This window comes from Drosophila miranda, chromosome 3 (genome assembly GCF_003369915.1).
Source record: "Drosophila miranda strain MSH22 chromosome 3, D.miranda_PacBio2.1, whole genome shotgun sequence".
In the NCBI taxonomy this organism is placed as follows: domain Eukaryota; kingdom Metazoa; phylum Arthropoda; class Insecta; order Diptera; family Drosophilidae; genus Drosophila; species Drosophila miranda.
The window spans coordinates 6,436,896-6,461,111 of record NC_046676.1 but is presented as its reverse complement, the minus strand read 5'-3'; the positions used below and the strand labels follow the sequence as shown (position 1 = coordinate 6,461,111).

At 47.2% G+C, this 24,216-nt stretch overlaps 2 protein-coding genes across 6 annotated transcripts; one reads left to right on the top strand and one right to left on the bottom strand.

Moving 5' to 3' along the window:
- Positions 1 to 3,038: 3,038 nt before the first annotated feature.
- LOC117187984 (protein charlatan) lies at positions 3,039 to 22,428 on the top strand. Of its 5 annotated transcripts, none has more exons than XM_033391050.1 (7): positions 3,039 to 3,444; positions 16,237 to 16,589; positions 16,671 to 17,233; positions 17,308 to 18,330; positions 18,511 to 18,714; positions 19,020 to 19,331; positions 19,629 to 22,428. In XM_033391050.1, the coding sequence occupies exons 2-7, from the start codon at positions 16,368 to 16,370 to the stop codon at positions 21,313 to 21,315; spliced, it is 4,011 nt and encodes a 1,336-aa protein (XP_033246941.1). In that variant the 5' UTR covers positions 3,039 to 3,444; positions 16,237 to 16,367; the 3' UTR covers positions 21,316 to 22,428. The 5 variants fall into 5 exon arrangements, with proteins under 5 accessions (XP_033246941.1, XP_033246944.1, XP_033246942.1 ...); XM_033391051.1 differs by lacking the exon at positions 3,039 to 3,444 and adding an exon at positions 7,704 to 8,034 and having other exon boundaries at positions 19,029 to 19,331; XM_033391049.1 differs by lacking the exon at positions 3,039 to 3,444 and adding an exon at positions 7,704 to 8,034.
- A 470-nt stretch (positions 22,429 to 22,898) lies between these two features.
- On the bottom strand, positions 22,899 to 23,456 carry LOC108158169 (DNA-directed RNA polymerases I, II, and III subunit RPABC4). The gene is made up of 3 exons (XM_017290390.2): positions 23,320 to 23,456; positions 23,111 to 23,203; positions 22,899 to 23,014 (listed from the first exon to the last, which is right to left on the bottom strand). Exons 1-3 carry the CDS (start codon positions 23,375 to 23,377, stop codon positions 22,992 to 22,994), a joined length of 174 nt encoding a protein of 57 aa, XP_017145879.1. The 5' UTR covers positions 23,378 to 23,456; the 3' UTR covers positions 22,899 to 22,991.
- Positions 23,457 to 24,216: the final 760 nt, after the last annotated feature.

Here is a 24,216-nt window from a genome sequence, read left to right as displayed (position 1 = left end):
CAAAACAAAATACATACATATGTGAAACTATTTAATTTGTTTAACTGAAATGCATATTAATGTGCTTAAAAATGCTTATATTCAGGAATATAGCTGCAAATTGTATACATAATTTATCAAATCGTAATCAATTGGGCAGTTTTATTCCGGCAGCAGTTAAGTCTTTATTAAACTAATGAACTTCAAAAAGAACCTATTAAAAATGTATGGGAAGCGTATTGGCATTCCATATGTAATGTACATTGTATAAACATAGACATCCAATGGTTAATTCAAAAGAATTTTCGCTTCATTTTGCTATTGCATATATATACGAATACGTATGTTTTGCCAAAGTATTATTTATGAATTTCCATTTATTTAAATCGGGTTTTTTCTGCTGAAGGAACCATTTGTTTCATTGGATCTCGGAGTGGCCCCATTGTGCTGCGTTTTGTTAAACAAAAGGCAACCAATTCTCACACACATACAGACAATGCGTGGGAGAAACACTGCAGCATGCACACACACACACACACACACACAGACATATGAATATTTGCACTCGTGTGCGGGATTGCGTGCATGTGTGCCGCCATTTTCATAAGCAGCCAAAGCCAACATTTACGAGTAGTATCTGGGGTTATTTTTGCTCGTTTCTATTGCTCTTTTTCCATATATGTATGTACGGGTATTCGTATATATTCATTTAAGTATATTTGTGTTGTTGTCTGGTGCGGCGTCTAAATAAGTTTTTCCGTTTCTTGTTTGCATATTTTAACAGAAGCAAGAGCAGCTCTACTAGTGAGCCCGTCTCTATCCCGCACTCGAACGGTGCCTCTGTCTGCCTGATATCTGTATCTGCATCGCAGTCCTTTCATATTTATTCGTTTTCATTGCATTTTCATTGTGGCTTTCCCTTTGGCTTTGGGCTCTGGTCTCCAGGGTCTTATCATTCCCATTTTAATTAAATGCATAAAGCAAGCAGTCCGTTTGCCATCAAATGTTGTATTAAAAATCACTTCTCTTCCAAACAAACCAACAAAGCTGTGGCAATATTATTTTATACTAGCCCCAGCAAGGGGTATTTCGCTTTACAGCAAATGTTTGCTACGTTGAAAGCTTGCTCTAACTGCCACAGACCCTTTTTTTCGTATCGCTATATCATATTGCTGAAATCGTTCAAAAGACAATTCTCTGTGAGAAAATCTTACACTAAGCGTGCAAGAGTATTTCAAGATTCAGCCTCCAAATCTCGGCTTTTTATTTGGATTTTTACAATCTTTTTGTTTTCCCAAACTGGAGACAAATTACCGAAGGGCTGCAGGTGGGGGGGATGGTGCGGTGCAGCCTCCCATTATGAATTGTTTTTAATTGCATTGAATTTGCTGTTGGTGAAAATGCGGCAACGTCCCTCAAACACACACCAGAATCGAGGGCAGCAGAAAAACCACACAAAAACAGACCGAAGAAATTAAATTGTTAAGTAGGAAAAGTGGTGAAAAAAATGTGTTTGCCTTTGTTGTTTGCTGGTGACGTTGATTAAAAACTTTTCGAGACAGTTGACGTTGCACGAAATTCTGCAAAAAGGGACGAAAGCCTCTACGAAGCTGTAGAGGCGACTCTAAAATTAGGTTAGGCAAGTACATATTGAGGGGGCAGGGGTGGGGTGTTTATGTCTGACTTTGTGGGGACACATGTGCGATTTGATTAAAAAAACTTGCTTGCCACCAAAAGACTGTTGCAAAACTAAGGGTAGAACTACTGACCAAATGGAAAGGAACGTTCGCATGGCCAAACGGAAATCATGTGTCAGGCAATCGATTGGACAGGTAACCACCTTAGGGGGGACAGGTTTCTTTTGACACAAATTAATTGAAAAGGCTAAAAGGTAGGACCAAATGATGCACAAATGTACATTGCACCAAAGTTCCGGCATCGATCCCACACCCTTCACCATCTATCTGTGATCGAGGGATGTCTACCATCCATCCTATCATGCTGGACACACCGCAGAAGCATCGTTGGACATGAGGAAGGCACCGCAGCCGAACAGGATCTGGCCACCTAGAGCGTATGCACGTTCAATCGAAGTGTCTGCGCGCCCAGCGGATCACATATGTGTTTTTTTCTGCAACACCGCTGGAACGATTACTGGGGTTTCTTTTTGGCCAGTAGATGGGCGGCAATCGACTCGGGGTTTCCTCAATTATTTTGTATTCGGAAATTCGCGCGCGCTACTTTTGAAATTTGAGTGTATTTTCATATATTTCATATTCGAAATTTTAAATGTCATAGCAGGTAGCCTCTGGGAGTCTGCAATTGGTTCGTGTCTTTGCTACGTACACATATGTATATTGCTATGTAAAAGGTTACACCGTTAATGTAGCATTAAATGTAAAATTAGAGTGAAACAAGGATATTCCTATAAATAGAGCCATGTATAATATAGAGAATATATTTTTTTTCTAATTTCCTAATTGAACTATGTATGTATGCAAGTATAAAACCCCTTAATATCTACATTTGCCTACCTTTTTATCTACAATCGACCCTTTTACTCTTCGTATCTCGTTCCACATTCGACTGCTGTTTTTACATTTCCTCTTCTAAAATTCGACACGAGTCAAACGTCCTTTGATGCCGCTAGGACCTCATTGTAGAGCCCGAATACCGTTAAACTTTTTGTAAATAAACATGGCCGCCAGGGTATGAGACAAAAAGAGAACAAGAGCAAGATAAAGAGAGAGCCAGGCAGAGAGTGAGAGAGAACTCACTTGTTATGCGTGGGAGCGTTGGTTGTGGAATGCGCGCGCTTTTTTACATCACCAGCAACAACAACAACAGCCACGACGAAGTGGGTGGCAGAAGGAGGCCAAAAGGCGGCTGGCTAGAAGCAGAAACATCGGCAACGACGGCAAGCAGACAGGAAGCTTTTCCCAACAATTGCACAACATCGTGAGAGAACGCAATTATTATTACGCGACTGGCAATCGGTGAGGCAACAACAGCGCGTGCCACGCAGCGCAATAGCAAAAAACAAATATTTTTTTGAGAGGGAAGAGGGATCCAACTAAGCCCCAACCCCCAGTTAAAACCATCCCACCCCCCGTCGCCGTCGGGAGCGTGCAGGGCTGGCGACTGTCGGAGCGCTCCTCCGCGACCATTCATTCAGTTACACAGAACAGCGCACTTTTCTCATTCGGTGTGTGAGTGTTGATGAGGTTAGTTGTGAAAGAGCCTCCGTGCGACTCCAAGAGATACCCCCAAAAAGTGCATCGTTAAGGGGAAACGTTCAATCGAAATTCGCCCAACGGAAACGGAACGGAAGTGAAGAAAGAAAGCGGCTGACAAAATATTAGCGGTTGTTTGTCTGCGGAAAGAGGACAAGGAGGACTGGAGAAGGAGGATTGAGCTGTGTTGCATACTTTGGGGCGGACTGCTGAAATCGCTGCGAAGATGTTGGTAAGTATTTCTAAAGTTGGCCATGTTGGCCTTAGCCATGGAAAAGTAACTGTTGACAGACAGATGGATGGGTTGGCCAATTGATTTGTACGGTCAATAAAATACATTTTCCCAACAGCATGATTTATTGATTTTTCCGCATTGCGTTGCCTTTGTGTGTGAGTGTGTGTGTGTGTGTGCAAGTGTGTGCGTATATTTTTCGGTATGCACTTTTTCCCAGAGAAACACCCCGCCAGAACAACAACTACAACCAACAACCCCCAAACTAAAAAGCGCCAACTTCTATTTTTCCATCATCAATACTTCCCCCTGCCACCATTAAAAGCAGAGAGAGGGAAAATATCGCAATGGTATTGGTGTGGAGCAGGCGCTCTCTATGCAACGGCCAACAACCCCCAAACAATGCATCCCCAACATACCCACACTCTCTCGCTCGTACACTCACTCTCTGGCTCGCTCTCCCAACAATGGCTCTCCAGTGTTTTGGCATTTGAAAACTAAAAACCAGTTGTCAGCCCCTACTACCAGACACCCACATTCCGCCACCTTTTTGGGGGTGGGTGGTTGTTTTTCCAACAGAGCCACATCATAAATTTCGTGTCTATAACAATTTTTGTTATTTCGCCCCTGGGCCAGCCAGCAGCCCAACCCCACCCACTACGCTCTACTCTACGGCAAGTGCAAAGGAATTGTGTTGCAGTTTTCACAAAAGTTAAACTTCCGCTCGCTCTCTCTCTCTCTCTCCCTCTCTATTGGTACAAGTTCATAAGCTTGCGCTCTCTCCGATTTGCTTTTGGCTCTCTTCTGCTGCCGATGCCGCTGCCGCTGCCGCTGCTGCTGCGTTTCTGGCGTTGATTCTGCCGGTGCTCACTGCACTTTCATTTCGATTTTTGGGGGCGTTGGGCGGTTTTTGCATATGGTTTTTTGGGTTTTGGTTTTTATGCAACATATGCGGCATGTTTGAATGTCTGTCCATGTGTGAGTGTGTCTGTTTGTTTCGTATATAAATGCAAACATACTCGCACACATTATATAATTTGTATTTGATTACTTTTGCCTTTGATGAATTCGCATTGTGGAACGACACCTAAAAATTTGTGGCTCCTATGTTGCTAGGCAATACACTTGTCCAACAAATTGTGGGCGGTCGTATGGTATAGACTGCAAAGCATTGCAGAGGGGAGTTGAGAGATAGACATAACTACATATGTACACATACATATACATATATTCTACACATTTCTATATTCTATATTATATAAAATGCAATTTGTATGCACTTGAATTGCATGTCTAGGGGATTATGCTTATATAAATAAATCCACATAGATGGGTGTCTCCCTAGCATAAATGGAATTTAGTTGTGCATTTGAAGCCCCTCCTCACGCAGCCTGAGAGCTTAATTACTTTTTGCTTGATTTCTGGATAGCGAAAATTGATTTTTTCAGCACAATCAGAGAGTTAAAACAATGAATATAATATGTAGACACAGACATTGCAATGGTTGGAAAAGTTCCAGATCAATGATGAGTTTTTCATAGTTCCAGAATCTGTTTGAAAGCGTTTATCATTTCGTAATTGTCTATTAAACGACCGAGATACTACTTTAAAATGGAAAAACTTTCCTGATTTACTTCACTACTGACTTTACAATCGGGTTCTATTTCACAAAACTCAAAAACGAATGCTGAGATCTCTTGTAGGAGTTCCGCAATCATATTCAAACTATTCGAACAAGTCTTACGACCATTAGATCTCAGACAACATGGAGGTCAACCATTTCCTGTCGATTCAATTTCATTCACACTCCTCCATCACCCATGGGGCCACAGAGCCAGTGACTCACACTCGCCCGACCGCAGGCAAGCGAAGCGAAGACTGTACCCAACCCAACACATACACACAAACACAGACAGAGGCCCCGGCCCACCCACTCACACGAACCGCGTTGGAGTTTAAAGAGAATTGCGCATGCGTGGCCGTCCCACGCCCACCCGAGTAGGGGTGCCGCCATATTGGATGTGAACGATCGCTCAACCACCCCAGGAGGGCTCGAGTGCGACCCCAGTCCAGTCCCGTCGCTGTCGTTTTTTTTTTTGTAGTTTTCGAGTCTTCTGTTAAATGAGACGTGACAAAGTGCAACCCATTTCGGGGCTGAGGGAATGCAGATTTCTTCCCCTTAAGTGGCGCCCATGAGAAGCCCTACGCTCAGACAGAGGGAACTTTCTCCCCGCCAAAAAGAAGGGCTTCGCGGGCAACAGGTTTTCGTCCAGAGGAAGCCATGTGTTACTGTTACCGCCGTTTTGTAATTGGCCCTGGCTCATTACGGCCCTTTGGTTATATCACAACTTCCACCGGCCCAAGGATGGACCCAAGTAGAGGCTAACGGGTCCACATCCACCCAGCAAGATGTTACCATCAAGGTTTCCTTCACTTCGTATCGCCCAGAACCTCACCTCTTGGGGGATTTGGACTAGTGTGTATGCCCCTCTGTCTGTCTGTGTGCGTCGTGCATCGTGCGGTGGTGGCCCACATGTTGGACGGCGGCGACGGCTGTTGTCAAAACCGGTTCCACTTTCCAGGCTGCTCCTTCAGCCCATCACCGTCGTCATCCACTTCCACTTGAGTGGCAATGAAGGTAAAGTAGGGTGCTCCCGCTGCTCCATTTCGATGGTTAACCTGTTGCCTTCTAGAAGAGCATGTGGGATTCCTTAGTCAAGTTGGTCATTGAAATCCTACTATCCAAAATCCTTAAAGGTTTTAAACAGTTAGTTCGGTTTGGTGCATCCATTAATGATCGGCAAATACTGTTATCCGAAATTCTTGCATTTTTGTGGAAGCAGAGCATTTAGAAGTCTCCTTTGAGTCCAAACAACTTCTTTATACATTTTTGCTACAGTCTTTGGAGTTTTTTTCGTTTCCTGGGGGGGAATACTCACGACGCCAGTTGCTTGATCAAAACGATCGGTCAGCACCACTACAAACACCATGATCACCAAGGGATCCAAGATGATGCACTAGCGTCCCCGATTGCGTTTAACTTTCAGTTTCAATGAACTGTTGTTGTCGTCGTTGCACTGGTTGGTGGCTAGGTGTTTCCCACTTATGAGTCATGGATTTTGCATAGTAATCGAATCAGAGACTAGTTTTTTTATAGCACAACGGGAGTACGCAATAGTAAAGGTTGAATGGCAAGACTTGAACCCTAAATCAAATTCGGGTGGGATATCAGACATCAGCCCACGCCACTAAACAGCGGCCAGTGCCACCCAATGCCTACATATGTATGTATTATGTGCCTATGTTATGTGTCTACCTGGACCATGTATCATGGACCCTCCTTCTGGCCATATAACAAACCCAAAAAAAAGCCCCGGCCCCGCTAATGAACGCAACAGTCACAGTCGCCTCCGCCACCGCCGCAGCAACAACAGCAACAGCAACCCACATGCACGAAGATCATTACCAACCCGGCCAAAGCACAATAAAAAGGTAGACACACCAAAAAACCAAACGCCCATGCCGAAAACATACATACACTAATATTTGACTATTTTGACTGAGCCATAACGAAAGAGTTTGTCATTGACGAGCGTTTCAAAAATCAAGTAAAAATCACAATACCCTCGGCAAGGGTATACAAATCAAGTTGCTGACCTGCTTCTGCGCGACCCCCGAAGTCGACCAAAAATTCTACCATCAAACCACCCTACGCTGTGCCTGTCTCCCACTCTCGCTCTCAGCCGACGCCAACGACGACGAGAGGAAGAGAAGGAGAGAAGGAACAACAAAAATAAACGTGAATGAGCGGGTGCGACGGAATGCTTGCTTGTTGCAATTTCTCTTTTATGCGATCATTCGCTTGTAAGGTGGCCGTGTGCACAGTGGGCTCGATAATACGATTTTCCAATGAACTCATGATAAGTCAAGTCGATCTAACTATTTCTTTTTCATGTCTGTTTCTATACATATTAGTGTCTCTCTCTCTCTCTCTCTCTCTCTCTTGCACAGAGTAATATATAAGCGGCAAATATTTCTGCGCAACAGCCCAAATTGGACCACATTAAGTGACCATTCTCAGATTATCAGATAACTTTTAATAAAATATAAGTCGCTATATCCGCTATTATTATAACCTCCGTTTTGGGATCGCTTGGTTCCTTAATGCCACTAGTCCCACTGTGCGCGGCTTTGTGCGTCGGCATCCACACTGTCCGTCGCTTGTCTCGCTCCCTCTTCAGCGCTCTGAGTATCGCCAGCACAAGCAGCGCTGTCAACGGCGCAGTCCAAATTTCATCGTCGGCTCGCGTGGTTCGTTTCGCTCGTTCTCGCTCGTGAATTTACTTGCTTCGTGCGGGATTTTTGTGTTACTACATTTTGGCACTATTCTTATTATAAAAACTACACAATTAATTGTGCGTGGTTGCATTTGAATTGCACTTAATGCTGATTGTCGCACAGTGAAGAAATTGAGCAAAGTGATAGACGCTCGCATAGAAACATAAAGCAGTGTAAAAAGCCGGCTAGGAAGCTGAACACGGCAATGGCCTAAGGGCCGTACACGCAGAATCCAAGCATCAACAGTAAAAGGTATGCAAATCATTATATATTTGCCGGGTGCGTCCGCGACTTATATTAAGTGCTACTAGGAATGGATGTGATAAATGAGAAGTTAGGGAATTTTACAGCCACAAAAACCAATCCCAAGGGGGGGATTTTTTTTTTATGTGACACATGTGTTTCCCAAATTGAACCCACACAACAAACTCTCTCATAGACCACGATCTTCGGCCCATCCGAGAAATCATTCCGAAGGCCATGTGCAGAGCCCATCGGAGACAAGCCCAGCCAACCCACAGGTAGCTCTAATCGCAGCGCACAGAACCGGTTAACCAATTTCCAATTATACTCGAATCCCCCAAAAAAAAAACAGCCACTCCAACGCCCAAAAAACTCTGCTGGGCACCCCTTTCCTGAGCTGGGTCGGGTCGGGTCTGTGATCAGGGCCCCAGAGACAAAAGATGCCAGCACACTAACACAAACACACACACACAAGCACGTATGCCCTCCCTCGCTTGGCGCAAATGCGACGCCGCAAGGGGCTCGAAAATAACCGAACAAAAATGATGATGAAACCCACCACCACCATCAATCCTTGGGCAGCAGCTTGCGTGTGGTGGCCGCCTCTCCCTACCTCCCTCATTATCCTACTTTCTTCTCCGTCTGCTGCTTATCATCTTCGCCATACACACACACAGCCAAACTCACGCACGCACACGGATATGGGAGTGGGTGATGTGAAAAATCTTGCCTGCCTTGGATCAACTCTGTCTCAGGGCCCAGGCCCAGCGCCCAGCGCACAGCGCACAGAGTTGCTCAAGCAAAGCCGCCTACTCAAATGGTCTCTCCCATTCCGCTGTGTCACATGTTCCTCTTCCTTTCCCTTTTGGTACCTCCCTGTCTATCTCTTTCTCTCTATTACCCTGTTGCGCTCTTTAATTGCCGCTTCGTTGGAAGTGGGTAAGAGAGAGACGGGGAGAGGCGGCGACTGACCGTCGCGACGCCCGCTGTTTCAAATGTTGATTTCTTGTAGGTTCTTATTTTGGCGTCACTCTCTCCTCTTTGCTTTATTCCTCCCTCTTTCTTGCACACACACCACAAACAAACACAAGCACACATACACACCCTCCTGTTGGTTTATCACAATTCTGCGGCTCTGCCTGCGCACTCTCTTGCATTCGGATGAATTTTTTACACCCACCCATCATCGATGGCAACTTTTGCATTCAGCCTACTCCGCCTCCTCCTTCTCCGTCTTTTTTTCTCCCTGCTGCCACTTCTCTTTTTTGCTTGCGTTGTCTCTGCTGGCCTCGCCGTCGCCGCCCCCACAGAAAGACGCCCTCTATTATTTTCCTTTTTACTTCGCCCCATCTTCATGGATTTGTGTTTTGCCTCTCTGTATAGTTCTTTCTGCTTGCTCGGCAAGGAGTCTTTTCTTGCTGGGACGATCAACTGGAAAGGAAAACCTTAAGATATCAATGCAAAGTTTCTTGTGATAAAAAAAGGGTAATCGTACTTCCCTTCTCTAGAAAATTGAGTCATCATTCTTCTCGCATAACTGCACTCCTATTCCCTTTCCCCTGCACCTAGACCTGCCCACGCGGGCTCACTGGCTCTCTTCCTCCCCACAACGTCGAACAACTTCATGTTCCCATGAAAAAAAGAGCGACCCCAAAAAAAGGGCAAAAATAAATTACGCACTTCCCGTCGGTGCAGAGCAATTTTATTGGGCTAGTGGTGTATGATGGGGAGGGGGAGGGGAGCTGCCATGCCGCATGGAGGGGTGGCCACCACCGGTACCTGCCCTGTCACAGGGGAGGTTTTGTTCCCCTACTTCTGGTGCTTCTGCTGCACCGACCCGACCCGACCGATTCGATACGATCCGATCTCGACCCCAGTGGCAGCAATCTCACCGAAAATCACATAGGAATTTCCTGTGTTACACCCGCCCCCTTCCAAACATCCCAGAAAAGTTACCTGCCCTCGATCGGCTTACCTGTTTTGGTCCCGCAGTAGTGGCAGTGGCAGAAGCAGCAGCAGCATCAGCGGCGACAGCAGCAGCTGTTTGTTTTGCGGCTTTCAAGGTTTCTACTTTTTACCTGTTGGCGTCGGAGTCCGATTCGGAGTCGGAGTCGCGTCCCCTTTTGCAGCAGCCACCCCATTGCGTAGGATTCATTTCACTTTGGGCTCATTCCTTATTCTTTCTCCTTTGCTTTGCTTTGTTCGCTTGGGTTGGGCTTGGGCTTGGTGTTGATTGGGAGGGGGAGGAGTAGGAGGAGACCCACTTCTTCTTTGGTTCGTCATTATCATCTTTCTTTTGTTGGCCCGAAAACTCGAAGATCTTCAGAGCGGTCTCGTTTTTCGCTTTTGTGCTTTCCGATCATCATTATCTCCGTTTCGCTGCCTCATTCTATGGCACCACCATCATCGGCACGGCCCCACTGCCGCATTTGCCTGCTGCCTCCCTCCTACTACAATTTGCCTAAAAAACCTCAACCGTTTCGACCGTTTTTCAATATTCAACGCAGTCAGGCCAACTACAACAACAACAAAAAAAAAAGAGGCAGAAACAGAAAAAAGAAGAAGAGGAAGAAGAAGAAGACCACGACAGCAGACGGCGACGATGTCTGCTTGAAGGTTGTTGTGAAATTTCATTATGGGTCTGGGTCTGGTCTGTCTCCTCACCTCCACCTCCAACCACCAATCCTCCTCCTACTTCTTCCTCCCCTCCCCCTCTTCGAACTCTTCTGATTGCCTGCTGCTGCCGCCGCTGTTATTTTTAAGAGGCGTCCAGCGTCAACATTTCAACGTTGGGTTTTCGGTTTTGGGTTGGGTTGGCTATAGAGGGTAGGGTAGGGTATAGGGTATACATATACACATTCGGCTGGATAGGCTGGCCGCCCGTCTGCTTCTGCCCGTCATGGGATGGGATGGGATAGGATGATGATGGTGGCTTGGGTATGGGCTGGGGCTCTGTGGCATTTCTCTTGTGTAGGTAGGTGGTTTCTTGGAAACCCATTTGTACATATGTACATATGATAACCCAAAAACCAAAAACAAAAAATTAACAAAAACTGCCGGAGGAAACGCAGTCATTTGCTGACGCGGACCTTAAGCCACAACCCGATCGCCATTCTGTGGGGAGGAGTATGGGGTATGGGGTTGGGGAATAGTAGCTATGAAGAAGTCATCCTCCTCTCCCACACACTGAGATTATATCAGATGGAAGGGTTTTCATGAATGAGCAACGAAGAAATCGGAGACCTGCAGGTCTGCAGTAGTACATGCATCGAGCGATTCAGCAGAAAGGAAAGTCACACTTAAATGCATTTTCGGAGCGCTCGTTCGAACACCGAATGAACGCTACCATACAAATCCATTTATCTGGTATTATACCAGACCTCCTCCCCTCACTCGTCACCCTCCCTCTCTCTCTCTCTCTCTCTCCCCGAGGGAGGGCCCAGGAGCATCCGTTAGTCTGCAACAAAAGCAACAGGATCAGTACTTAAACCCCTCTCCTCTTCACCTCCACCTCCCCCTCCCCAGCCATCCGCAGAATGGCAGCTGCAACCTGCAGCCCCGTCTGGTGGCAACCCTAAAAGAGATCTCCGTCTGGTCCCGCGGCAGCAGGTTGTTCTGTGTCTGTCAGTGCGGAGGAAAACCACCCCTAACCGAAGACGAGAAAAAAAAAATAAATTGAAAGGACAAGAGGAATAAATTGCTACCCCATGGATGATCGGACAGGCACGCCGACCGAAGCACATGTTGCATGCCTCAAGTGAGAGGCAAAGATTTCACAAGAAAAGGAGCTGCCAACGAAAGGAATGGGCATGGGAATGGGAGGGGTGCAACCGACACTCGGACCCAGGACGAGGGACAGGGCCAAGACGCCGTTCGAGTCGATTCGATTCGAGTCGGGGTCGGAGCATGTGCATCGTCTGCGCCTGCATTTTGTTGCTGTTTTTTTTTTGGGTTAGCCATTCGTTTTATGAGGGCGCGCACCTGCCAACAGCTGCCGCCACCGACTCCAGCAGTAGCATAAGCACCAGCGCCAGCAGCGGTAAAAAGAAGAGGAAAGGTTGTGCCAGCGACCCATAAGTGATCATAGCCAAAAGCTAAAGTCCAAGTCAGAGACTTGACTTGTCTGCCCTTGAATGTGGCTGTTGAATGCCCGCCCACCAGGCGGCAGAGAGTGACCATTGAACCACCCAAAAATTCAGATGAAGAAACACATACTCGTATCTACGAAAAACCAGCTTCATTGGAGACGATGGCCCGAAAGCAATTTGCTTTTGTTGTCTGCTGGCCATCCGCCTCGAAAGACGAGCTTAAAAAGAAGACGCCAAAAAAGAAGAAGTGGCGGTGGCAGCAGCAGCTGCCTTTCGGTTCGTGGTCGGGTCGGGTCCGTTCGGTTCGTTGTTGGCCACAAAAAGTACCACCTGCCGCCCATATACATATATCTGCCGCCAGAGGCCCTTTGTTCGGCCGCAGCCCCCCATACACGCAACCAAGGCCTCAAGGATAATGAATTGGGCAGAATTGTTGCCGCAAACTAAATTTCTATTTCGATTCTCAATTCTCAAACGTATGAAAACTGAAGGAGACACCCCGCGTTGACCCACGCAAAAGAGTGAATGCAATCGATGACAGCAGCTCCAACCCACACCCACCCACACACACTCACACATGCACACAGATTTGATGGCCTCACCCCATCCCAACCCGCCACCCCCACTCCACCCGGCTGCGTCTGCGCCTGCGTAGGCGTCGAAAGCCAAAGAGAAACAGCAAGAAACCGAGAGAATACCGTTTGTTGTTGGTATTAGTATAAGTGTTGGTGTTAATTTGGCTCGCGCATAAAATCGAAGATTTTATTCGCCTGTCCGTTGGATCGGTCGAATCGTTTGGCTCAGTGGGACGCGACTGGGACAGCTGTGGTCGGTGGCTAGTGCTAGTGGCTGTTGTTGCTGTTGTGCGGACACCCACCCACTTTGATGATTAGTGGTTGCTGCTAAAATTGTTGAGTGGGATCGGGTGCACTGTGGTACAGAGACTTTGTTATTGATGCGGCCCAAAAGGTCTATTGTTCTCCTTTGAGATCTTCATTCCTGATGACTCATTTGCAGAATTGAAAACGATGTACAGGCATTTCCTCTTCCACTCACCCAGACACCTTTTGTCCCACTGTGCGCGTCATCGGGCAAAAGCGTTTTTTAATAACTGCGTGCTGGCCTATAGCATGAGGGAGGGGGGGTTCCGCTGGGGTACTGTGGCGGCGTTAACATGTCATTAGCCAGGCATCGTCTGCTGCTGGTACTCCTCCTACTCCAGCCCCCTCCTCCCCCTCTCTGCCTCTCTGTCTTTCTGCGGTCGGGCTATGGCCTTTCACCGCAACAACAAGTAAATGTTGTGGCTCACCCTGAGCTGCCAGGTCGCCGCAATCACTGATGCCTGATGCTGGTTTGGCTTGGCTTTGGGTTTGCCCAACCCACGGGTGTTAAAAATTGTCCATATAACTCCGAGCCCACTGTATGCGTGCATGTATTGTAATTTGCACTTTGATGACCGCCCCCGAATGGAGGCCGAATAGCATTGATTAGCCGAAGGCTCCCCGCAAATCTCGCACGCAATAAAAGTTCAACACAGAAATACCCAAATAAACACCCCAAAAGACGCCCAGGAAAAGGGAAAAGCCAATAATAAGTTTACCGTTAACTGTGGGCCGCGGCATCTGCAAAAGCAACTCCACCGAAATGCGACATCTGCCGTCAAACGCGACGCTCTTCGTGCCTCCCTCCCATGCTTCGTGTTTCGGTGGGTGAAGGAGGGAGGGAGGGAACGATCACGAAGCGCTCTCACTTATTACGTGAGAGCGAAGCCGAAAAGACAAACAGCGAAAATTCCCCCAACCGGCATTTTTTTTCTTTTTTTCAGCTGCCCAACCGGTTCTGGCTCTCTCGCTGCCTTTGCTCTCTCCCTCTCCCGCTCTTCTGCTCTTGCTGTTGCTCTCGCAACTCCCCCAAGTTGGCGTCTGTTTGCACACCCACCACACGACGCAGACGTCGGCCGATCGCTGTTCTGATGTGCGCGTGGTGGTGGCGTTGTTTTTGCTGCTCTTTTTGTTGTAAATTGATTTTGTTGTCGCTGCCTGCGCGCCCATTTTCAGCCCACTCCCGTTGCTGTCGTTGTTTTTATACCCTTTCCGAGAGTATATTTATTTTTTAGCGAATGCTAGGCCCCAAAGGCTTCCTGAGTACAGCTTTTATATTTTTGTAGTCCATTATTCCTAGTCGGATGTCAATATATGTTCTTCAAGGGTATTAAAACCTTCGGCTCTATTCATTTCTAGTTTTTTACTGCTGTCTGTTATTAGCAAAGCGGATGTTGTTGTTGTTGCTGCCTGCTGCTGGTGGTGGTGATGGTGGTGCTGGTGATGCCTACCCCACACCCCCCACAACATCACCCACACGCGCGATATTTGCTGTTGCTGTTGGCAACGCATGACATTTTTTCTGTGTCGTCTGTCGTCTCGCCCACAAGAGTTGACCCCATGGCCGTCGCCTTATCAGAGGGGTGGGGTGTGTGCTGCTACTGCCGGGACTGAGTGTGGGTGCTTGGGGGGAACTCTGATGGAAATCTAGGGAGTGCTTCGAGTTTATTTTCCACTCTTCTCTCATTAAAGGAACATCTGAATGAATTGAGGTTATCTGGCATTTCCTATAGAGTGGGATTTGTAAAGACGTCTAAAACTGGTTTCGATCCCCCACAATACTTGCACTTTCCACTCCCCACAAGCACTCATACACACAAATGGGAGGGCTATGGTGCGGCATGATCTTGAGCGTAGCCCAAAGTCAAGCGGCCACAGCCACAATGCCCTTGGCTTGAGAAACCACACGCAGAGAACTCGGAGTCAGGCCAAGCCGCCAGATCAGGGCACAGATCGCAAAGTCAGATCCCCAGACCCCCAGACCCCTGGCACACACAAAGACACGACGAAGCCGCCGCAGAGGCAAAGCAAACAGCAACAACAACCACTAGCGAACGCCCCCATGGAGGCAACAACGGCAGTGGCAAGCACAGGCACAGGCACAGCAACACCCAACTGTAAAAAGCACACGAAGCATAAAAATCAAATATGCAAAACTCAAATACGAAATATGAACTCGAAGCAGACCAGAGAAACATGGCTGGGGATCGTCGTATCGGATCCGGGGACTGTGACTGCGGGACCGGCCGGGAATGGTATTGCTGTTGTGTGGGGGCGTGGGTGGGCGCAGTTGGCGCTGGGCCATAGAACGTGCCCAGGGCCCACCACCACCACCACAACAACGAGGACCGTTTTGTCGCCACAATGTGGCAAAAAAAATAATGTTGGCATCTCTCTAACAAAAAAATCAAGGCGCAGCAACATGTGGCTAAAAGAGAAATTCCGCCTATGCACCCATCTGCCCATCCACCTACCCAAGAACAAAAGCACCGCCAAAGAGCAATTTAGCCGTTTTCTGATGATGCTGGAGATGAAGTCTCTCCGACGGGCCCACTCTGGTGGGCACGCCAAGGTGGTTCAATTTATTCAAATATTCAGCCGAAAAGCTGGAAAAGATTTTGAGCACCCGCCAAGCCTGAGACCCAAAAAATAAGTCTAGTAAGTGTTGGTAAAAGATGGTACAGCCGACAAATGTGTTCATGACGTTCTGTTGTTCCAAATTTCAAACGAAAGGAAGATAAATATATCCTCCAAATTATATACAAAGAATTATATATACGAAAAACCCTATAAAACCTCTATAAAAAAATAAGATTTTCACAAAAATGAATTCGACAATCTTGTCGCCTGTACCCCCCAGCATCGGCGCTCAATAAAGAAAAGAGCCGTAAACAAAAAGCGCGCTCCAATCAGTGGTGCGCCGTCGCTGACTCAGCTGATGCTGCGACGACGCCACCAGCAACCAAAACCCCCCACGCAAGCGCCCCAAGGCAGACCAGTCCCAATCCCAATCCCAGCTCCAAGCACACACACACATACACACATACACACACTCTCGCACGCCCAGGCCGCCCCTGGGGGACAGACAGAGAGACTGACGCTTGATGTGTCAGCGGACAGTTCCCAGAACTGACGTCGCTCTGTGTATTTGTGTGCCGGATGTGGCTTCGACTTAGCCAGATCGACTAACTATCACTGTGGCCCCCATTCTCATTCGCTCTCTTTTTTCTCTCTCTGTGCAGCTCTCGAAGGGTGGACGTCGAGGCAATAGCAAGAGTAGCAGCAGTAGCCGCAACTTGAGTGGAACGCGCCCGCAAGCCAAGGCCAACGGCAACTCCGCCAAAGAGTCGCAGTCGCAGTCGCTGTTGCTGCAATGGCAACACTAATCCCAGCGAACGCCGGCCATCCTGGAGCGAGCGCACAGTCCTCAAATGTTGAGGCCACATATGAAGATATGTTCAAGGAAATCACACGCAAATTGTACGGTGAGGAGACCGGCAACGGTTTGCATACTCTCGGAACGCCGGTGGCTCAGGTGGCCACCAGCGGACCGACAGCGGTACCAGAGGGAGAGCAGCGTTCCTTCACAAACCTGGTGAGTGGATTTTGGCATGAAATGCATCCACATTGGGCAGCTAACTAATCTCTCTACTCTCTTCGTTCCCCCCCACTTCAGCAACAGCTCGATCGCTCGGCAGCGCCCAGCATTGAATACGAATCCAGTGGAGCTGCCAACGGGGCAACAACCAGCAACAACGTGGCCACCTCCCAGGCAAATGTAATCCAACAACAACAGCAGCAACAACAACAACAGCAGCAGCAGCAACAGCAACAAACAGAGTCGGGTAACTCTGTAGTAGTAACGGCCAGCACCGGCGTAGGAGGAGGAGGAGGAGCAACTGTGGTGCCGGCACCCAGTGTGTCCGTGGGTGGCTTCAAGTCCGAGGACCATCTAAGCACGGCCTTTGGCCTGGCAGCCCTCATGCAGAACGGCTTTGCAGCGGGCCAGGCGGGGCTCCTGAAGGCCGGAGGGGACCAGCAACAGCGCTGGGCCCAGGATGGAGCGGGTGTGATCGCCGCGGCGGCCGCTGAGCAGCAGCCGCAGCTGGTGCAATGGACGACGGGTGGCAAACTGCAGAGCTATGCCCATGTCAGCCAGCAGCAGCAGCAACAACAGCAGCAGCAGCAACAGCAACAACAGCAGCAGCACCACCACCACCAGAGCACACCGAAGTCCAAGTGAGTGGAATCTAAGCTTAACATTTGAAGGATTTCCACTTAGTCTCCCGTTTTGTTTCTTCGCTTTTCCATAGAAAACATCGTCAGGAGCATGCGGCCGAATTGATCTACGCCAGCCCTTCCACATCGGCCAATGCGGTAGGACAGAATTTAACCCAATCCACACCCACCTCAGCGCCCAGCAACAGTAGCGGCGGCAGCAGCAGCTCCGGGGGCAGTCGCAAGAAGTCCTCGGCCCAGGCGCAGGCAGCCGCCGCCGCAGCCAATGGAGTGCACATCCAGAAGCGTTATGCCTGCACCCATTGCCCGTATTCGACAGACCGACGGGATCTGTATACACGGCACGAGAACATCCACAAGGACGAGAAGCCCTTCCAGTGCTATGCCTGCCTTAAGCAGTTCAATCGGGCCGACCATGTGAAGAAGCACTTCTTGCGCATGCATCGCGAGCTGCAGTACGACATCAACAAGACGCGTCGCCATGTGTCCGCCGGCAGCAGCTCGGGCAGCGGATCCTCGGGCAACTCTCACCACTCGGGCGGGCGAGGCAATGTGACCATCAATGCCACGGGCGTCAACATCGATAATGCCTTCCTGGAGGCCCAGCGGCATCCCACCTCGACCAGCATGAGCATTGTGGAGACCATCGAGGCGGTGGCCTCGGCCGGCGAGATGCCGCTGGCCCAGCTCAAGCAGGAGAAGCTGGACGATGGCAGTGTCCTGCCCCTCCATGTGGGCGTTGTAATGAACAATGCCCAGCAGCCGGTGGCCAGCTCCAGTTCGGGCAGCAGTTCCGTCGGTGGTGGCAACGGTGGTGGCGGCAACAGCAGCGGCGGCTCCGGCCTGCTGAAGCCCAAGCGCGAGAAGCGTTTCACCTGCTGCTATTGCCCCTGGTCGGGGGCCGACAAGTGGGGCCTGAAGCGTCACCTCAATACGCATACAAAGCCCTTCGTCTGCCTGCTCTGCGACTACAAAGCGGCCCGCTCCGAGCGCCTGGCCACACACGTGCTGAAGGTGCACAACAAGCGGGCCTGCAGCAAGTGCTCCTATCTGGCGGACACCCAGGAGGAGTATCAGGTCCACATGAGTGATGTGCAGTAAGTATTCCCCCCATCCTAGCCTCATATAATCTGTGCGTATTTGTGTGTGTGACAAAAACCAACTCTAAACAGCTTTTGAACTCTCTCTCTCTCTCTTACTCTCTCGTTGTTGTTCTCCTACTCCTTTGACAACTCCTTCTACACTCTGATCACCCTGCTGCTGCCACACGATATCAGTCCGCACGATAATCGACCATCTCGCAGCGGCAACTCGACAAACAACAATGGCAACAGCAACAACAATGGCAGTGGCGGTGGCAACAACAACAATGCCGGAGGCAACAATGTCTCGCATAGCCAGAATCTGAATGTTTTGCGTACCATTGGCAACACTCTGGTGGCCAATAACCAACTAAACACCTATGCCGGCAATGCTTTTGGGTAACATTCTCAGACCGCCTCCTCTACTCCTCTACTCTACTCTCCCCAACCACCCTGAAAACACCCCCTCAAACCCAATCAAAAAAAAAAACAAAAACAAAACCCGCACCCCAAGTCCCAAAAGCGCGCACAACGTTCCTAACTCTAGTTACTACCCTCCGTTCTCTCGTTCTCTCAACTCGCTCTCATGCTCTCGTGTCTCCAACTCCGAACCGACAACACCGACAACCAATCCATCCACATGATCTCCTCCTCATCATCAACAACAACATCATCCACATCAACCACATCGACATTTTGCTTAGCTCCTCCAGTGGCAATGTGGGAAATGGGAATGGAGGCAATGCCGTTACCATCTATACCACATCCAACGAGGGCGTATCCGGCACCGGCGGCGGAAACATCACTGGCGGCGGCGGCGGTGGTGGCCCACTGCAAGAGATCATTGTGAATCCCACATCGATGGTCGGTTGGCGTTTGAGCGCCAATGGATCGTTGATACCACCGCATGATCTACTCACCGGCGGCCTACCGAATGCTTCGACGCAAAAGCGCGGATCGGAGCGTTTGTTTCAATACCTCGAGGCCGAAGGCAGCGATCCGGAGGACTATGCGCGGTATTTTGCATAAAATCTGTTTCTGTTTCCGGTTATGTTGTGCTTTTGATTGTGTTGTGATTTGTTTTTGCCGGTTCTATTTTCACTGATTGTTTGCCGCTTTTGTTTGTTGTTGTTTCTTTTCATTAAGTTGTCCAACATTTGCTTTATTCTTTGGCCCCCGCCCACTTCTTGTTTTTCGATGGTTATCCTACATACATATATTTTCACTTGTTTACTTATTTGTGTGTCCTTTACTGTTCTTTATCGGAATCAATTTTTAATCGATGTTTTTCGATTTGCCTCTTTTTATTGCAGTCTGCTGAAAATGGACGCCATTAGTCGCAACACCGCTTCGGTCGCTCAGGATTTTCATAAGGCGGGAGGCGTGCACGAGTTGAAAATACCAGCAAATCATCAACTCCTGTTTAATAATAAACTGCCTTCGCAATGGACGACACGAGAGGCTGCTGCTTTACTGTACAGCCTCAGCAACATGGGCACCCACAGCGGCAGCAACAGCAGCAGCAGCAGTTCCCAGCGACAAAAGTTTGGCATCCGTGCCCGGCAACATTCCACGGGGGAGGATGACGAGAATACACCATCGTCGGCATCCTCGTCGAGCTTCTCCAGCGATGAGTATAACATGCTGTCCACATCGCCGGTGAAGCTGTTGCGTCATGTGAAGCTGGAGAAGCACGAGGAGGATGGGAAGGAGGAGAAGGTCCCGGCCCAAGTCCAGGCAAAGGCGATGATGGCGACGGCATTTCTGGAGGCAGCTAGCTACGAGCAGACGGCCATCGAGCTGCTTACCAGCAAGCGCAAGATCAAGGTCGAGAATGATGAGGATCAGGAGAACCAGGAACAGCCACAGCCACAGCAGCGATTGCAGCTTATTAAATCGTCTCCCGCGTACAAATTGAATTCCAATTCCAATAATAACAATAGCAATAGCAACACCAACCACAAGGACAAGTCGTCGCACAGAAATGCCGTTCATCATAGTCATCGTCAGGATGATAAGGAGAACAACACCAAGTCTGCAGCAATAGCCGCTGCCGCAGCGGCGGTCACAGCAGCTGCAGCAGCAGCGGCAGCAGGAGGAGTAGGAGCAACCGCACCCAGCACCACCAGCAATCAAACACCATTTCTCACCCAAATGGAATATCAGAATCTAAACCGCATTGGCACACAGTTTCACAATTATGTTAAAGATATCATCAACAAATACTACGCAGCCGAGACGCCTCTGATGCTGGCCGCAGCAGCAGCCGCCCTGCCCACGGCCACCACCACGGGCCAGCAAAGGCAGCTGGATCTGGACCACCTGTCGCCGAGCAAGCGTCGCCGACTGCTTAGCGAGACTGAGGAGTACATTGAGTATCTGCGCAACAAGGAGGACATCACCCTGACAATTACACCCAAGGCGCCCACAGTAAAGTCCTCGCCACCCCAGCCGCCTGCTTCGTCCCTCCTGAAGCGTCAGCTGGATCTGGCGGTGCCTCGCAAGAGTCCAAAAAAGGCTTCCCCAGCCCACAGCCACAGCCACAGCCAGGCAGCTATTTCCAACGGCCACACAGCGAGTGCTGCACGCAAGTCCATGAGTCAGCTGGCCACCTTGCTGCCCCTGCTGGCCGATGCAGCCAGCAAGCAGGAGTATCTGGCCGCTCCGCTGGACTTTAGCAAGAAGTCGGATGGCGAGAACGGACGCAGCTCCCGCAAGCAGGCGCAGCCCAAGAAGATACGCCTCACGCCGGAGGCTGTGGTGGGCCTGCTGCGCGACAAGTATCTGAATCGCATGGTCCGCCAAAGACTGGGCTGCCTTAAGTGCAACCAGTCGCGACGCAGCACCTCCATTAGCTTCAACTATCACACGATTGGGTCACTGGCTCTGCACCGCTTCTGGCGGCACGGCCCGACCGGCGGGTCCAGGCGGAGAGTGCAGGCAGCTTTGCTGCTCAGGCGTGGCAGGCAGAGTGCTGCTGCAGCAGAGGTGCAACTGTAGGATGACAGACGACTCTCCTGAACCTCGTTTTGGGTTAATTCTCGTGTAATTTTGGTTCTCTTAATTAATTAGCAAATGTTTGCTTGCCATATGGAATGCATTAGGCATTCACATTGAAATTGTTTAAAAAATTGCATTTAATTTTGTAAATTTTAAGTTGTGATGTACCTGAAATATGATTTCTCTTAAAACAAACAAAAAATTACTTAACAAAACACGATTCAAAGAACGAAATGGGCTCAAAAATTCGATACGCAGCCGCATCTCAAATGAATTTCATTAAAATTATTATCATTATCATTATCTTAGTTGTATAATTGAGCTCTCAATCTATCATAGAAACACACACACACACACACACACACACCAACAAACACTCAACACATACTCACAAGAACACGGATATTTAAAGATATAGTTATATGTGAGCATTTATCAAATGTTTCAACCCTTTATATGATTTATTGAAATGTGAAGTAGAAGCTTTAATTTGCCATTTACAAAGCTTCAGTTTAGTTACGCGAAATGATTTGCCATTTATTTACAATAACTTAGATTGTACTTTTCTAGTTGCCTTAGTTTATTGTATAATTTATGAACCCCGCGCGTGCGCACACGCACACGCAAACCAAACCTCATTGTCGTACCCTTTGCCTTATTTCTTAAACGTAAGACTTGAACGTGAAAATACATTTAGTTTTATTTACTTTAGCCATTTACTTTAGAGTAGCAGTCACGCCCACAAATGCCCACGTCAAACATTCTCATAAGGAACATTTTAAGCATATTGAAAAGAAAACAACAAAACAAAAAGTATATAAATATTAACGAACGAAACAAAAGCTAACTATATTATTGTACGTGTAGTGTACTTATGATTTTATCAAAGGAAAGCTAAAGGAAAGCACGAAAGGAAAAAGAAACACAAGAACAACATACAAAAATACTCAAAGAACATGAATATAATACCATACATACAACTTTTTACCACACACTGAACAAACAAGAAATATTTGACTGAAAAGTGTCGGGGGAAAATATGATATATATAGTATTATTATATCATATGAATGGAAAACATAACGAATAAAAGGTATAAACAATTTTAGTGTACAATGTGTGTGTTTTTGCTAAATGTGGTAAACTTAAACGTAAATCTATTACACGAAACTAAAACTAAACTAAACTAAAAATAAAAACGTAAAAACGAGGAGAAATTCTTAAGTAAAGTAAATTTTTGGATGACAAGCCATTTAGACAAAATTTTTGAGACGAAAAAAGACATACGGGGAATAAAACAAAACAAAACAAAAAGCAAAACCCAACAAATTACTTTAAATTTTATTTAAGCAAAAATTTGCAAAAAACAAAACCAACAAAAAATGGAAAAATAAAAAATATATTACTGTAATGTGAGTGTTTTTAGTTTAAAAATTATATATTTCCAAAACATTCAAAATAAAAGATAATTAGTTTAAAATATAAAATATATAGACTTTTGAATCGTAGTATATGGCAGTTGCCCTTCTGTTTCTGGTAATTTGAGATTGAAAGATCCATTGATCTTGAATAAAAAAGACGCATTTCTTCAGTTAGATAGCCCTTTTTATTCAAGCACACATATTTCATTAAAAACTAAGTCCTTACACCTGTTGTAGTCGAATTTTCAGTTGGCATTAGCGTGCATCGAAGACAACCACTGAAAAGCAAAACGAAAGATTCCATTAGCCGCTTGCTTGCCTACAGTTTGAGAGCAATTGGAGGCTCCCAGCTAGACGCCGGGAGGACTACTTACGACGCTTTGTGCGCTTCTTGTACATGATGCGATAGCCGCACTCGCGGCAACGTATGGGGTCACGTGGTCGCATCTCATTCTCATGATGGCATTCTAGAAAGAGTAGAACAATTGTTTATCACACAAATGAACAAATTGTACATCAACTTCGCGGCCATGTGCGTGGTCAAAAGGCCGTATTGTTGACATTCACGTTCTGGCCGACTTACCGCCACAAATATAAGTCATTGCTGTCTTAACATTTTCCTTGGAGCTGGTCTCGGACATTTTTAGTTAATAAAATTAACAAAATTCGCGTAATTTTACAGGAAAAAAAAAAATGTGTTTTGTTTTGCTGTAATGAATATACGGTCTGACCCTCAGAAATATACCAAAATATACGGTCTCATTTTAAAAATATACCGTAAATATACTGACGAATTCAATTCATATTCCTCGTTTTTGATATTCCATTGAATATTACTAGCTAGATAGAACATTTAGCCATGCCCACATAATTTTATTCAATTAATGCATAAATTTGCTACACAATCGGTTAGTTTTTATTCCTTGCTTTTATTGTATTTTGACTAAAACAAGGTTTAAACAAAATAGTTCAACAAAAATAACACTCGCAATGTTGCTAGTATTTGAAGACATGATGCGTGTATAGGTCTTTGTGCACCCTATTTCGTTACTTTTATATGTAGATCAAACGCAATTTATTAAGACCTTTTCTCAAATTGATATGTTTTTGACTTATTCATGTGTATTATTAGTATCTTGTATATATTTATCTCGATCCTGATACCTACTGAGCCTTGGAAGACAAACGTATTCACAATTCTATAACATCCATTTCCCCCAGGGTATGTGTGCATGGAATTAGCAACATGTTTGTGTATGGAATGAGACTCATTGTTGCTAAAGCGAACTGCGGCGAACTGCGGCGAACTCAAATTCGATTCAAAAAACGACCAATTCTTTGTTCCGTTGAATAATACTATCTATATGGAACATTTAGCCATGCCCACTCAATTTTGTACGATTGATGAATCAATTCTATACATGATTGGCCTATTGGAAATACTTGCATTTATTGGATTTTTATATAACATTGAAAATTA